This window comes from Berghia stephanieae, chromosome 13, assembly GCF_034508935.2.
Source record: "Berghia stephanieae isolate SIO BIC M18660-M18661 chromosome 13, UCSD_Bste_1.3, whole genome shotgun sequence".
NCBI lineage: Eukaryota > Metazoa > Mollusca > Gastropoda > Nudibranchia > Aeolidiidae > Berghia > Berghia stephanieae.
In genome coordinates, this window is record NC_088372.1 from 12,653,837 (window position 1) to 12,666,700 (window position 12,864).

At 36.3% G+C, this 12,864-nt stretch overlaps 1 protein-coding gene across 1 annotated transcript in view; it reads right to left on the minus strand.

Annotated features, from left to right (window-relative positions):
* Nucleotides 1-8,237, minus strand: part of LOC144959203 (ADAM 17-like protease) — a 48,279-nt gene extending 40,042 nt beyond the window's left edge. Inside the window, exons 1-4 of the mRNA XM_078891745.1 lie at nt 8,015-8,237; nt 4,338-4,470; nt 1,336-1,469; nt 241-329 (exon numbers count right to left, since the gene is read on the minus strand). Coding sequence (XP_078747871.1) covers nt 241-329; nt 1,336-1,469; nt 4,338-4,470; nt 8,015-8,081 — 423 coding nt within the window. The 5' untranslated portion in view covers nt 8,082-8,237. The remainder of the gene's footprint in view (nt 1-240; nt 330-1,335; nt 1,470-4,337; nt 4,471-8,014) is intronic.
* Nucleotides 8,238-12,864: the final 4,627 nt, after the last annotated feature.

Here is a 12,864-nt window from a genome sequence, read left to right on the forward strand (position 1 = left end):
TTTTTTAACTGGCTCTAATACAGGTGTCATTGATCCTACAGTAGAATCAATCGACAATTAAAATTTTAAAAATAATTAATTAATTAAACAAACACTATGCACTACTAACATTGCAAAAAAAAAATTGTAAAGACTTTTTCACAATAAAATAGTTTCACAATCACTCTTTACACAAGCATAATGAGCTTTGATTACAGAAACTAAATTGAATTTTGAGAACAATATAATAAAATGTATTACCTCCAGGATGTAAACATCGTCTTTGTCGTAGATGTTTGCAGTCCACAATCCTGATTCCGTGTGAGCATCAGCTTTCACAGACTCATTTTCTATGAATTTGTTGCAAAGTTAAATAAGATTTGTCATGAATTTCACAGAGGCAGTAAGACTTATCTTCAAATTAAAACAAAAAACATGTACATATTCTAACGGTTATTTCCATGATTTCACCATTCTCAATGCAATTCATTTATTCCCTATGCAATCCATAAGGAACCAAGAATCAACTTCATATATTACAACTTACCTATTAGACACCTTTTTTTTTCTTTGGGCAAGATTATTAACCCTCATTTTGCTCACTGTGACAACATAGGTGATTCCTGTTAACATCAGACATCCTGTTTGATGGATTATCTATATTCCTTCATGGAATGCCTAGGCAACGGGATCTAATGATGCCGTTACAAAAGAGTGTCATTTTTAAAAAAATGATTAGGCACTCTTTTTTCACACTAATATTCTCATTTAAAAGAAAAAGAAAAAAAATCAGACACAGTATTTAATGAATGCATAGATCTATATCTTTGTTTTTGTTTTTAAGGGTTTTACAGTGCATGTGACAGAAGGTCATTTCAGTGCCCGTAAAAAGGAAGAAAATGGGAAAATGAAAAGTTTAAGATTTACAAATAAAGGCACCGATAAAAAGTAGGACAAAGAAGAATGGTTTTTATAGGGGAAATCTGTCTTTAGGGTCTATTCCAAGGGAAGACTGGAATAACCCAGGCATCAGCCGCAAAGCAGCGCTGCAAAGTGAGCTAGGGCGAGGTGACTTGCTCAAGGCCACACAGTGTGGCGGGTTATCGAACTCGGTACCTTTTGGGTACGAAGCAAAGACCATACCACTGAGCCATGCTGTGCCTCCCTGCCCATTATAGAAGGTCAAAAAACCCACCCAGGATTTATATCTTTATGAGATGTCAGAGGGAATAGCAAAAATAACAATCATAAATCTCTAAAATATAATATATTTATTTGAATAGTCAAGTCTATTTGGAACTAAGTTGGAAGATTTACTAATTAAGTTACAGTTCTCCAAATCATCTGTAAACTCACCGGCTAAATGTCCTGTAAAGAACTGATTGCTATTGATGTATATAGGTGCTGACCGTCCATCTCCGTACACCAGCTTGGCATTCAGATCAGCACTCAAGACAGGGGAACCTGGGGTCAGCACCAAGTTGAAATTCCTGCACATACATCACACAGACAAATTATAGTAAATTTTGCAAACAAGAATATATTACAATGAAATAAACGATATTGAACAGGTATAAGAAATATGTTTGTGATAGACTAGTGTCCTATCCAAAGGATAGCAAGCAATTGCTAATGTCTGTTTCTGACTCCATGGGCCTGATGGCTCTGTAGGAAGTTAATAAATAATAAGAAATATATAAAAATGAGTTTATTGCTATAACGAGAATATATAATACACTCAAATAAATTATACTGTACAGATATGAGTAATATGGGTGTGAGTATATGGCATTTTCCGTATTTCACCATGCATCATAATACAGAATTCGTGCTAGAATCTGAATGTGTCAAAATTTTATGCTCCTGTTCTTAAAATATTATTTCCTGCCTTATTTTCCTTATCAGCAATACGCTTGTTGAGGAGTATGGGCTGGTTTTCATGCATTATGTTGTCAGTTTGAGTTTTTTAAACTTTTAAGTATACCTTTTTTTTTTTTGCCCCACATTATATTACCCCAACAGGGACCCCCTCTATAGCTCAGTTGGTGGCACACTCGCTTCATACAAAAAGGGACCGTGATCGATCTTGGGTGTAGTCGAGATTTTTTTCTGACCCCTCTGTCCACCCAGCAAAGATTGGGTAGTAAGGTCTGTTAGATATGGCAGAAAGTACTTTGCGATAGACCAGTGTCCTATTCAAAGGATAGCAAGCAATTGCTATTGTTTGTTTCACACTATAGAAACCGGGATAAACTCTGGCTTCACAGGCCTATTAACTCTGAAGGACTACTTTACATTACCCTCACACGATAAGCCATACGTCTCTTCCCTTGTGATGACATGTGACACAATCACAAACTGCTGGTATATAGATAGAATGCGCTTGGCCAAGGAGTTCACAACATTGCCATCCAGAAGTATAACGGACCAACAGACAAACTCTGTGTAACCATGAACTTTTATAGTCTGGTTAATACAGTTTAGTGAGAACAACTCACAAACGTGGATGGCAAAAACAATAACAAAGGTCTGAGTGACGTCATCTGCATACTATCTATACTGGCATGGCATGTATCTATTCTATCTAACCCAAACCATCCCCAACGAAACTCACTCATATTAATGTGTTGACGATGCCTAAACATCTTGTGACATCTTGTCTTGTGACTGTGTCACTTGATTTTCAAAAAAAATTGTATTGCCCTGTCTTAAATAGAGCCCCATTGGTTTTTGTTTTTTTATGACATTGCATGTTGACAACGCATCCTGTAATATATGTACCTGGCATTAGCATGTAAATTATAACGACTTATTAAACAGAAAAAAATTTGGTCACCCTGCTCCAGTGTGCAGCATCGCGGAGTGTGCAGAATTTAGACGCTAGAATTCAGCAAATGCTGTCCTTCATTCACTCACCGTCAAACCATATGGATTCAAAATTTTTTATGTACAGTACAAGTCAATTAATAGGCACTCCCTTTGTAATCACATTCTTAAAATATATTATAGCAGAGCTGCCTACTTGATATTTCAAAAATTCATAGTTTCCAAGGGAAAAAAAGAAAAATCCACTTTAAATAGTTTTAGAAAAAAATAATTTGCCTTCAGCATGATCCAATAATGATTCAAAGTCCTGAATATAGGTTGTGAGGAACTACACTTTCCTTTTCAATAAGATTTACTGAATCAAAGAGGCATATGCAGTTCTGTAGCTGGAGCCTAAAATTTCGTATTTCTACAAATTATTCTTAGGACTAGGCAGGTCATGTCTGCTGTAGCCAGATATTCATTTACACCTGGATTGAATGAGGTCATGTGTGTAATGTGCCTTAGTCAATAAAATAATGCCCTGATTTTTGTAATCACTGTTACCCATCCAGTCACTGATCATGCTAAACATCACTCTGCTTTGTCACAAATGAAGACATTCATTACCATCATTCCGCCAACAATGCAATACTGTAGATACATGTCAATGTTTTTTGACAGGACCCATCTAGTTCAATTTTTTTTAAAATATGTAACCCAAAGCAGAGAAATGTGTAATTTGAGACCAAACGTGTAATCCATAAATTGACCAGTAAATCACTAAGAAGTTACTAAAATCTAGTCTACAATCCAATATTTACTCACCGCGTCTTGTTAGCAGAAGTGAAATGTATCTATTTTTCAGATAAGGATGCAGTCTAAGCACCTTTGAGTTATGTTTTTCATGATTGTTTTTTTTTTTTTTTGATTTTATTTCAAATAAATAGCACCAATTATGAAAATGTGTAATGAGTTTAGTCAAATGCCAAAACGCGTAATTGAGACCCATAATGCATAATTTTAAAGATGTGTAATATTAGGCACATCTGGTAGGCTACCTTATTATCAAATAACAAACAAAAGAAATGAAAAATAATCAAAGGATAAAATTAATTTTTAAAAATTTCCCGGCATTTTTTTTTTTTTTTGTTTTTGTTTTTGTTTTTGTTTTTTGGTTTTTTAAATCACATCCATTCATCTCATATTTTCAAAAGTTTTAAATCTCTTTAAAAGAGGATATAATGGAACACCTTTCAGGGTCATAGTCACCTACAGCATGCAGTTATGACAGGCCCTTTGCATACAGTTTCCTTTGCCCACCCATCAGTTATTGGGCACCTGGTTCTGTGGTAGAAAGAATTATGCAAAAGACTAGCATCCTATCCAAAGGGTAACAACGAGCAATTATTATTGTCTAGCTAACACTAACAGAAACCTGGATAAACTCCCAAGACCCAGAAGCTGATGGTTTAGGACTACTTACCATATACCATCATAAGGGATTATACAGAAATTCGATTAAAAGTCAAAAAATGAATAACCTATTTTACCTTCCAAATGCAGAGAAGCTGACGTCTTTAACATCCACGTGAGATCCATCAACACTTCTCTTCTGTCTACCAATGACTCGTACATCGATATGATGTAAGGTTTCAAAGTAATGTAATCGTTCAAGAAGATTCCCTGATGTAAATACAAGATTTTAACAAATTAAAACAAAGCTTAAGTGTAACCAAATTATAGAGAGGGGTGAAAGGGGTGGGACTATCATGGACCAAAAAACGAAGCTGGCCAAGAACTGGGATTCCCTAAAAGAGTGGTATTGCCGTAAATGACACAGCAAGGATCAAGAGGAGTAAATACAGAAATCCATTGAGAAAGATATTGTGCGTAGGATATGATGTGCTGGTACTTAAGTCACACAAGAAAAAAAACAAAAAACAAAAAAACAAATATATATATATATATATATATATATATATATATATATATATATATATATATAATATATATATTATATATATATATGCCCAATTCCACAGTTTCATGATCTGATTCTCACTCAATGCTCTTGACAAATTTATTAATACAGTAGAATTACTTTAAACCGAAATTTTGGGGACCTTCTAAACCATTTCGGTTTAAAGACATTTTGGTTTAAAGCAAGTTCCTGTTTTGCTATGTTTTTCAAGTGTAGTAACTATTTAAGGAATTTGCTCATTTAATCATATCATGGGTTTCCCCTTAAATGGAGTTGTTGAATAAATGCCGTCTTTGTAACCATTTTTTTTAAAAATGTTATTTTATTATTCTTTGTGTGTGTGTGTGTGTGTGTGTGTGTGTGTGTGTGTGTGTGTGTGTGTGTGTGTGTTTAAAAAATAGTTTTCAGGTTTTTCGTTTTCCATTCAAAATAGTTGAAAGAGTTGAGTTTGGGATGTCGTGTATTTTACATATCTCCGTCTTGCTCAATTTTTTTTTCATCGACTTCACATAGTGTTTTGATTTTAAACTCCAACATGTAAGCACAGTGCTTTCTTTTGGACATCTTTTAGTAAAATGTAAAGCTAAAATAAGATTGAAAGGTCTTGTGTGATAATTGATAATGAATGATGCATGCACAGCTACTCAGAAGTGAAGTGAAATGGAAATGAAAATGCGTGTCAATGCTAGGCTGTCTACTACACTCCCCTCTTTTGTTGAAAAGCCATTAGGTACAAAGGCCTAATTACATAGACCCCCCCCCCCCCTTACACACACATTTAAACAAACTGGAAATGAAATGGCATGTCAATGGTAAGTACCCTAACCCCCCCCCCCCCCCCCCTTGTGTTGAAAATCCAGTCAGTTCCAAACAACGACTTCTTATAGTAGACGATGGTTCCAAAGCATCAACAAATGAGTCAGAACATCTCGCTTGCGTCATTCTACACCCCAACTCCCCGTCTTTCCTCATTTTTCGCCTGCCAGTCACCCGTCGTCTTCCTTTTCCAGTCTGTGCGATTGTGGTGTTGGCCAAGCCCAAGTGCAGTGATTAAAGTGTTTTCCTACCCCCCCACCCTCATCTTATGCTTACGGTCTTTGTTTTGTTATATTGGGCATTATTACGTGTGGCCACCTTCCCGAATTTTTGAAGAAAAATAGAGAGAGAAAAAGGGAAGGTGCTCTCAAGTTGTTTCGGTTTAAAGAAAGTAATGCTTAGAAGTATTTCGGTTCATCGTAAGAATTAGTACAACAATAATGAAGGAACTAGTAAAATTTATGACATTCTTTGCGGTTTAAGGTATTTTTCAGTTTAGCTTCTTTCGGTTTAAAGTAATTTTACTGTAGTTAATGTGCCCAGACAGCAACATGCAACCAAATTTCCATTTCATAATTGGTTTGGTTCCTTTTTTTAAAAGAACATTTTTTCGCCACTCTTACAATAATCGTCACTCTGATAATGGCAAGTCACTCATTCAAACCTGAGTTGATAGGTGATCTGGACATGTTGGTATATCTTGCCTTGTAATAAGGCTTATGACTTACAAATGAAAAATGTAAATAGTTTAGTCATGTTTAAATTAATGACTTGACTTACTTGACTTAGATGCCTTTCGCGTCTCGACCGAAAGATCGGGTCGCCTTGGCTGTTTCCAGTATTTCCTGTGTGAGGTGTCTCCAATATTGCCGGTCCTCTGCTAGGGTTCTCAGATTTTCAAGGTCCCCTGCCGTTATGAGACTAATGCTTTGTCCAAGTGTTGTGAGGTTTTTGTTTAGGATCACAGGGAGTGTTGTGATCGGTCTTCCTCTGAAAAGGTTCCCGTGTTTTTGGAAGTATCCCGACATGGCTTGGTTAGCTGGTATGTTTTTGTCCCTGCGTAGTATGTGACCGAAAAGTTGCCATCGTTGTTGTAAAATGTCAAGGGAGATTGGTCTTTCTTTTGTGATCTTATAGAGTGATTCATTTGAGATCTTTTTTGGGTATTTGATGTCCAGTACCCTTCTTAGCTGTGTGCGATGGAAGGCATCCAGATGTTCTTCTTCGGATTTTGTCAATGCCCAAGTGCCGCAGTTATACAGAAGTACCGGTTTTACAAGAGCATGGTACAGTTTCAGTTTGGTTTTTCTCTTTATTTTGTCACCTCTAATCCATACATTGGTGAGTTTACTGAGTGCGGCGTTTGATAGCTGTTTTCTTCTTTGTACATCCTCGGTGTCTCCAATTAGTGAGCCGACTTTCTTTGTTCTTTTCCATTCCTCTTTGTTCCTCGATATTGTTGTAAATTCGGTTTTATTGGCATTGACTTGGAGGTTATATTTCATGAGGGTATTTTGTATGATGTCTATATTTGCTGGTGTTGATCCAATAAAATCGACATCATCTGCATTTTCCCCTATTTTCCCCCTCTCCTCCTCAACGCCAAAGCGGGACAGTTGGCCACTATTTTTCTTTTTTTTAAATAAAAAATTGAGCTTTTATAGAGCGCAATATCCACTAAACGTGCTCAAAGCGCTTTACAAGGGGTCCCTGGCCAACAGCAACACATAACATGTAGGACGAGACATGATGCCAGTTAGGCGATATTACAATTTTTTCAGAAAGAGACAATGCTGTTAACGGCCAGGTACTCATTTTACACCTGAGTACGGTGAGAGAATGTGAGTAAAGAGCCTTCTCCAAGGACTCAACTATGCGCCGAGCGAGGCTCGAACCCAGGACCTACCGATCCGAAAGCAAGTGTCATAACACAAGACCACGTAGCCGCATTTTTTATATTAACTGATTTGTTGAGAAACAAATTACCACTGGTATTTTTTTCAGAATTAGACTGAGTTATTTCACTACTTTCACTTTGGAATTTTGCAAAGAATTTATCTACCAAGCGTCTGTTATAATATCATCAGGGCTCAAATTATGCACAGACACGTCTATATGTTTAATCACCAGTGATAAAAGACTAAAGACAGACGCGTCTGTAGTATAACGACAGCCTACTTGAATGATTGGTTAAAGCGGATATTTTTTTTCTGGAACAATAAAAAAAAATTGTAAAGTAAAAGGCTGGAAAATAGCTAGGAATTAGAGAAATCGGGAATGAGAACAAAAATCAGGAATTTACCGATACAATCATCAGAGTTGATGTATCTCCCTCCTAGCCTTAACTTTGCACCGAGCCACTCTCATAGTCATTATCATTATCACATTAAATTTTTAATTTTTAAAATTTAACAAACATGTTCTTCTTACCTGTCGAAACTTCTGATAAAAATAAAATAATAAAGCAAACAATGCTCATTAGTGATAGCTCCGTCATGGTTTAAGAACTGAGTGTAAAAGTCAAATGACAGTGCTTCAGCTAATTTGTGTACATTTTCGAAAGGTTTTAGTTTATATATCCGCAGGATTTTCCCTGCGAATCATCGACAATGTTGTTTTGGGAATTCTTATTGTGACGATTTGTCATTGAAGTAATCTCCCTTATGCGGAAGACAAACGGAAGTAGTAAAAAGGTGGTGGCAATTTTTGGCATTTTGAGATCGGTAGCGTGTCGATGGTGTCTCACATTCCGCTCAAACTTGCGCTCATCCACACAATTAAAAAAAAAACAACAAAAACTTGAACTTTTATAGAGCGCAATATCCACAAAACGTGCTCAAAGCGCCTTACAAGGGGTCCCTAACCAACAGCAATACTCAACATGTAGGACGACATAGCTGTATACAGTACTAGTGTTACACCTGAGTAGGGTGAGAGAATGTGAGTAAAGAACCTTTTCCAAGAACTCAACTATGCGCCGCCCAAAGCGGGACTTGAACCCAGGACCTTCCGATCCGAAGGCGAGTGTCATACCACTAGAGTACAACTACAACGCCGCACATCACAATTACACTACACACCCATATCGATGGTGACAAAAAGAGCTTGATTTTCTGTCACAGTCGTAAAAATAACATGGAATCTCATCCAAATAAATATCAGTATTCAAGAATTACAAATAAAAATCGTTCTTGAGAAAATTCTAAAAAAGCTAACATTATAAAAAGACTTAGGAGTCATTGTTGATGTGGTTTGGTGATTTCATACTCCTTGTTTTTTATTGCCTTTTGTGGCAGTAGTAGTAGTAGTCGTAGTAGTAGTAGTAGTAGTAGTAGTAGTAGTAGTAGGAGGAGGAGGAGGAGGAGGAGGAGGAGGAGGAGGAGAAGCAGTAGTAGTAGTAGTAGCAGCAGCAGCAGCAGCAGTAGTAGTAGTAGTAGTAGTAGTAGTAGTAGTAGTAGTAGTAGTAGTAGTAGTAGTAGTAGTAGTAGTAGCCTGAGACTTCAAAGGGAAGGGGATGAGACAGAGTTGAATATGACAGCCGGGGATGGGGCCCGTAGCTTTTACAGCACATACAAGAAGGGTCATTCAAAGGTAACAATCAGGGACGGCTGGTAATAATGGGCAGGGTGGGCAAATACCAGCCTGTTTTTTTCAAGTTATAAGCTGTATTACCAGGTCCGAAATAATCTAATCTAAATTAGATAATTTCAAAAGTTACTACTTAAACTTGATACTTCGCACTGAAATCAATTTGTGTGTATTTTTGATAGATTGCGAATGACCATGCACCCCGTAATGCATAAACCAGGATACGCTCCTGTTCTTTTTATGAACCCCCCCCCCCCCCTCCCCTCCCCAACCACTCCACTCCGCCCACATCGTCATCTCATCGTCACGTCGCCTGACGGTGAACTAACTCCGATTTTTGCTGTCTGGCCTCTCTAGTACTAGGTCGGGCTAATTCAAATGAGCCCACCTTAATAACCAGTGAACACTGAATAGAGCTTTTGGCAAACGAACTTTTTCTTATTTATTGCCTTACTTGTGCTGGTACCATTGATGTAATGACTTTGGGAAGGTTCCAGTATTGAATTAAATTTATTAACTTACTAATATTATATCAATTTAGTATTAATTTGTGTTGTTTTTATATATTTGTTTATCCATTTAAATTATTTCTTTTTTTTTTCTCGTTTTCTTTAAGTACTTCTCAAAACTCATTTATTTAAATTGTTTTCTTATTTGTTTTTTGTTGTTTTTTTTTTTGTTTTTGTTTTTTAACAAATTAATTTGTTAGTTCTTTTTTTTTATTATTCTTAAAGTAATTACCGCTGTATTTTTATTGCCAGACTAAATAATTTTGCAAAACAATGTAATTTTCTATTGTATTTCCTCTAATAAAACAAAACATTTTATTCAAAAGTCACGACTAAATAAATATTAATACAACCACCATTTTGGTTTTCTCAACAATTGAATTAGTATACGAGAAATACTCTTCTGAGTAAGGAGAGAGTTGAATTCTAAGTTATAGAGGAAATAAAGACGTTTAAAGGAAGGGTGGGCAGATTCCGTACTTGCCCGTCCTGAAGCTAATACATACATAAGATAGTTCGCGACGAAGAGGCGGGAAGCTAGGGGTTGGTTGGGGAAGGAGCATAGCACTCTTGTATAGATAGCATTGGGAAGGAGTAAAGATAACACGGTCGTTATTGTGATAGTATAACGAATGCATGAGGAGAGATTGATAACATTCTTTTGTCTTAATTGTATTGTGTGAATTATTGGCGAAAGCCTAAGATTAAATAAACTTTGTAATATCGTATGGTGGTAACCATCATTGTCGACGACATCGTGGTTGTCATCATCATCATCATCATCATCATCATCATCATCATCATCATCATCATCATCATCATCATCATCATCATCATCATCATCATTAACAACAACAACAACAACAACAACAACAACCACAACAACAACAATATTAACAACAAGTACAACAATCGTCTCCACAACTATCATTCTAACCAACAGCACCACCAAAACCACTATCATAATTACATCCTCCCTCACCGCCTCGTCGTCCTCCTCCTCCTCCACCACCACCACCACCGCTACCACTATTCCAACCACTACCACCACCGGCACAATCATTCTAACCACCAAGACAGCAGTAAAAATGATGCAATTTCAGCTCTGAATGAAACTCGAGTCATATCGCTGTTGTTGCTTCTCGATGAAAACTTTAAGGTTACTACATACTACTGAAAACCAGTAATGTAACAGAAATATTAATCTCGCCGTTGAGGGATTAAAGCATCTCTTTAATTTTTCGAGTGAACGAAATGGACTTCTATTGTCAAGGTGTTGTCGCATTATGTCTCGTCGCTTTAGTTTTTAGTTGTATTCTCTTTCGTGATTATTTTTTGATTACGTTTGGAATAATTAAAATCTACTGGTATTGTCATTTCATTGTGAATGTGATTATTTGTGGTTGAAATATTTTTTTTAAAGGTGAAAAAAAAATTATAATTAAAAAAAAATAAAAAAAAATAAATAATATATATATATATATATATATATATATATATATATATATATATATATATATATATATATATATATATATATATATATATGACCGGATCATCTTTGCCCAACCACTGTAAATAGGCTAGAACCGCCACTGGTAACAATAGAGCTTAAACTGCTTTTATTAAATAAAGCACCAAAATTTACCAATGTCTATTCGAAGTTAACATCTGCAATACAAGAACAAATAGTGACAGGAAATAAATTCCTGTTGTTTCATTGACTTCTAGGTATAGCTACAAAATGCAAGTTAGCAATAATATATTTTCTTATGCTTTCTTCGGAAACATCAAACATAGTCCAACAACTCATTTTGTATTTGAGGAGATGTTGAAGTTGCGCTTTTTAAGTGGTCATTTGAAGTAATATCTAATGTAGCAAAAAGCTCTAATAAATCCAATAAACTCCTCGATTGGTAGGAGACGCATCCTCGACATAACCTTTCAAAGACAGTTCATGAGGGGCAACGTGGTCTTTCTTCGTCCTCGAAAGGTGCCGAGTGGCCTTGAGCAAGTCATCTCGCCCTAGCTCAATTTGCGGCTGACGCCTAGGTTATTCCAGTCTTCCTTTGGAATAGACCCCAAAGACAAATTTCCCCCACCCGCCGCTGCGCTGAGTGGCCTTGAGCAAGTCATCTCGCCCTAGCTCAATTTGCGGCTGACGCCTAGGTTATTCCAGTCTTCCTTTGGAATAGACCCTAAAGACAAATTTCCCCTTTGGGATGAATAAAGAGGTTTTAATTTTTAATTTTAATGTTAACGAGCACCACAAAGATTGATGGTGTTTTTTATTTGATCCAAAATCCTCCAATTCCGAGCCACTCGTTCTTTATGCCTTTCAATCGAGAGGCGAGAGCCGCTGTCGATCAAAAACATCATTACTAAAATATAAATACTGATCGCTGATTACATTAAATCCAAAAACACACAATAAAGTGCTCAGGAATAGAACTAAAACGATGTGCACTTATTTGCAAGTCTGATAACCCAGTTCATTGTGCGCTCACTCATTGTTGTAACGGAAATCTCAAAAAATGACGCAGAATATTGTCCATTACAAAATTACAACAATGTTTAACTAGGCCCATTATTGGATTCGTATGTCAGACCAGCATATATGTATACGTCGAACAAAAACATTGATAACAGATTACTGAATTTCCGGAGAGGGGGGGGGGGATTAAAAATAAAAACGAAAAAAAAAAAAAGAAATAATAAATAAATAAATAAAACGACAGAAAGAAAATGTAAAGTAAATTAATTTTTACAGCGCGTTATTACATTGTTTATAACATCAAAAAAAATATTTACGCTCCTCTTCAAGTGCAATCCCCCCCCCCCCCAAAAAAAAAAAAATTAAAAAACAAAAAAAAAAACAAAACACTATTGATTGTTGGGGGAAAGGGGAAGGGGGGGGGGGTTATGTCATGTATAATTTTATGATTAGAAATATAGTTCCTCGAGACTCTTCGGGGGGGGGGGGGGGGGGGGGGGGAATCCATTCTATATTTAGATACGGTAGTTTCACGTCCAACTTTTAAATACAAATCTATTTTTTAAGGTCACATTTTATTCTCACAATATTATATTATAAGAACCAGCTTGTCTCGATTATGGCACTCTGACACGTTGAGCCTATGACTAGACAAAATTGGTTTAATGGAAAACCGGGAAGGTAAATAT